Source organism: Impatiens glandulifera, chromosome 1 (assembly GCF_907164915.1).
Source record: "Impatiens glandulifera chromosome 1, dImpGla2.1, whole genome shotgun sequence".
In the NCBI taxonomy this organism is placed as follows: domain Eukaryota; kingdom Viridiplantae; phylum Streptophyta; class Magnoliopsida; order Ericales; family Balsaminaceae; genus Impatiens; species Impatiens glandulifera.
Window position 1 is genome coordinate 145018720 of NC_061862.1, and position 2945 is coordinate 145021664.

Below are 2945 nucleotides of genomic sequence, written 5' to 3' on the forward strand. Positions count from 1 at the left end.
TATTTATTAAAGCTTAAATCTCATTGGATATTCCATGACATGACATGTCAAGTGGAGATTGCTTCATTTAAAATATTTTGACATATTTTAAAATGGAAAAATCTTTCCAACGTCAAGGATGTTAAGTGGGCCTTTGGGCCGTAGGGTTTCCCTTGTGAATTTCCTATAAAACCTAAACACTTAGCGAAACGCTAAACACTTAGCGAAACGTTAAACACTTAGCGAAACTTCCCTGAAACAGAAATATGAACTAGAAAATATGAACCAATATGATATGAACGAACCAATTAATAAATATGAAACATTATGAACCAAATAAGAACAGAAGGGTTTGAGAATATCATCCTTCACCTTAGAATCATCATTCACCTGCATGCAAAATAGGTTTAGGGTTAGGGTTTGAAAGAAATGAAGATAATGTAAATCGATTTAGGTTTAGGATTTAAAAGAAATGAAGATCGTACAAATCGATTTAGGTTAGACCGCCGCCCCGCCGCCTCTGCCTCCGTCGCCGCCGCCGTGAAAGAGAGAACAAGAGAAGAGAGAGAAAGAAAATGAAAAAAATGAAAAAATTAGAGTATTTATACGAAACTTAATTCACTTAGCGAAACACTAAGTCCCTTAGCGTTTCGCTACAAGGGTAATTTCGTCAAAAAAAATAAAAATACCACGAACGCAATTAAATTTATAATTTACCACCAGGTCAAATAACCTCGTCTTTGAGGTTATTTCCTCAAATTTCCCCATAAAAACTATACTACTCCTCTCAACAACCTATTTTGATTAATTGTTTATTTTTGTTTTAATTTGGGTTTGTTAAAAATATTTTAGGAAAACATTTTAATTTTAATTTTTTATTTTCATGTTATAGATTTAAAAGAAATCTCATCTTAATTTATATTTAATCAAATCAATAAAATGACCTTATATAAACTGATATTAATTTAAAATAAAATAAAAAAACATAATATTATTTTAAAATGTAGAGGAGGGGAATCCAATGAAAAATTGTATAAATTATAGTCTACCCACTTCACTAAATCAAACATAAATTCTTAGATCTGTAGGAGAAATACACAGTAAGAGAGGAAATAACGATGGGCAAAGCTGTCTGCATTCTGCTCCTAGCCCTCATTGCCATTTCCATGGTGGCCACCACTCATGTAAGCAATGTCTTTTCCTCTGAATCTGTTGATTTCATCATCATTTATTAAGTTAAATACTTGATTTCCTGTTTAGGTTATGGCCGCAAATGCCCAATACAACCCATCTATAACCATACCCGATGGCCTGAAGAAGCCGCCCGGCGGCCTGATAAAGCCACCCGGTCCTATAACTGTAAGCCTCTGATTTTGAAGTAATGTTGTGAGATTTTATCATACTAATTTTAAGAATGCGATTTGTTGTGTGTTTTTAGAAATATGGCCCCGGAGTACTGAAGAAAGCCCGTAAGTGTTTGTGTATCTTGTTCATTGAATGCTTATTTTGACTGTTTAATAATAATAATAATAAACAAAAACAGAGTGCTTGAATAAGTGTTCAAAGTGTTGCGGTAGCACACAGGCGTGCCTCAATTTCTGCAACCATTGCTGCGTCAAGTATCCAATCTGCCCTTGTAACAACAACTAGAAGATCTAGCAAGGCGGATCCAAGTGCCCTCAGATTTAAGTAATCAAGTAATTCCTTTTGGCTCTACTTTGTGTGTGTGTTTTCATATCAACAATTTACATTCTTGTTTCTGCTTTTCATGATTTATAAACTGTACCTGTTTTTGTATCTCATTACCATCATGGTCGGATTTGTTGTTGTGTTAGATCACAACTTCTTTGACAAATCAATAAAATTTCACTTCCAATTTCATCATAACTGAATCTTCTTTTTGGTTACAATGTCTATGTATTATAATAAAATAAGAAATTGCTGATTAAATTTCTTGTTTCCGCTTCTCATGACTTAAGTACCTGGTATATGTATTGATTTGTATACACATTTGTCACTCACTGTTTCCAATCTCCTTCTAAGATTAAAACCCGGTTCACACACTTTTTATATCTTAAACACAACACATTATTATATTTAAAGTTTAATAAATTAATTAAAGTTTTAATATTATTAATTTTTTTTTTTAAAAAAAAATAGGCGGCTCGGGTGTGGGCTGCCTATTCCTCCTCCGTGAGCTTGTCGGGTTTGCTCTGGGTTGAGTTTCTCTAACCTATTCTCCATAAAGAAAACACTAAGACAGAACATTCGGTTTCAAAGTATACATTATCCTGAAAATTATATAATTTAATAATCCATATTATTATGTTTACTAACGTGTGATGTGGGACAGATTAAAGTTATTAGACTGTTTTCAGAGATAAGGAAAAAAAAAGGTTAATATTTCTTTATCTTGAAAATAATAATATATTATTTAATTAATTTATTATTATATCAAGCATATGATCAGTCAAAGTTCTCGGCAAGACAAAGATAAAACTTTTAATTCTTTCTCCAAATTATGATCATGAATGGATATGTCTGAAAATATATAATATATTATTCTTTCTCCTAAGAAAATACAGAAACTTTTGGCAGCGTATGAAAATAAATATTTTATTTATCTTACCAATGGTCTATAAAAATGAAAGGTTAAATGTTAAACGATATAAAAAAGTAACTTTATTTGAGTATGAAACAAATTAGTATGATAGTTCACTTTTTGTTCTTAAATTAATTTTTAAAATAAATTGTCTTTTCAACTTTTAGGTAAATGAAACTTTTTTGGTTAAATGAGATGTAAAATGTTATCAAATAGTAAGTTTATTTGAGTATGACAAACAAAGGAGAACATTTACACTAATTTTTTTTTTGTTGTTGATTTACAACCTATGGTCAGCAACAATATTTCTTTTAAAACTTATGAACATTTTCATCTTTTCTATACTATAAACTCTTCTTTACTT

General features: G+C 30.7%; 1 protein-coding gene across 1 annotated transcript; it reads left to right on the top strand.

Moving 5' to 3' along the window:
- Positions 1-1053: 1053 nt before the first annotated feature.
- LOC124909780 (gibberellin-regulated protein 6-like) lies at positions 1054-1853 on the top strand. The gene is made up of 4 exons (XM_047450424.1): positions 1054-1163; positions 1240-1338; positions 1418-1448; positions 1523-1853. The coding sequence occupies exons 1-4, from the start codon at positions 1098-1100 to the stop codon at positions 1627-1629; spliced, it is 303 nt and encodes a 100-aa protein (XP_047306380.1). The 5' UTR covers positions 1054-1097; the 3' UTR covers positions 1630-1853.
- Positions 1854-2945: the final 1092 nt, after the last annotated feature.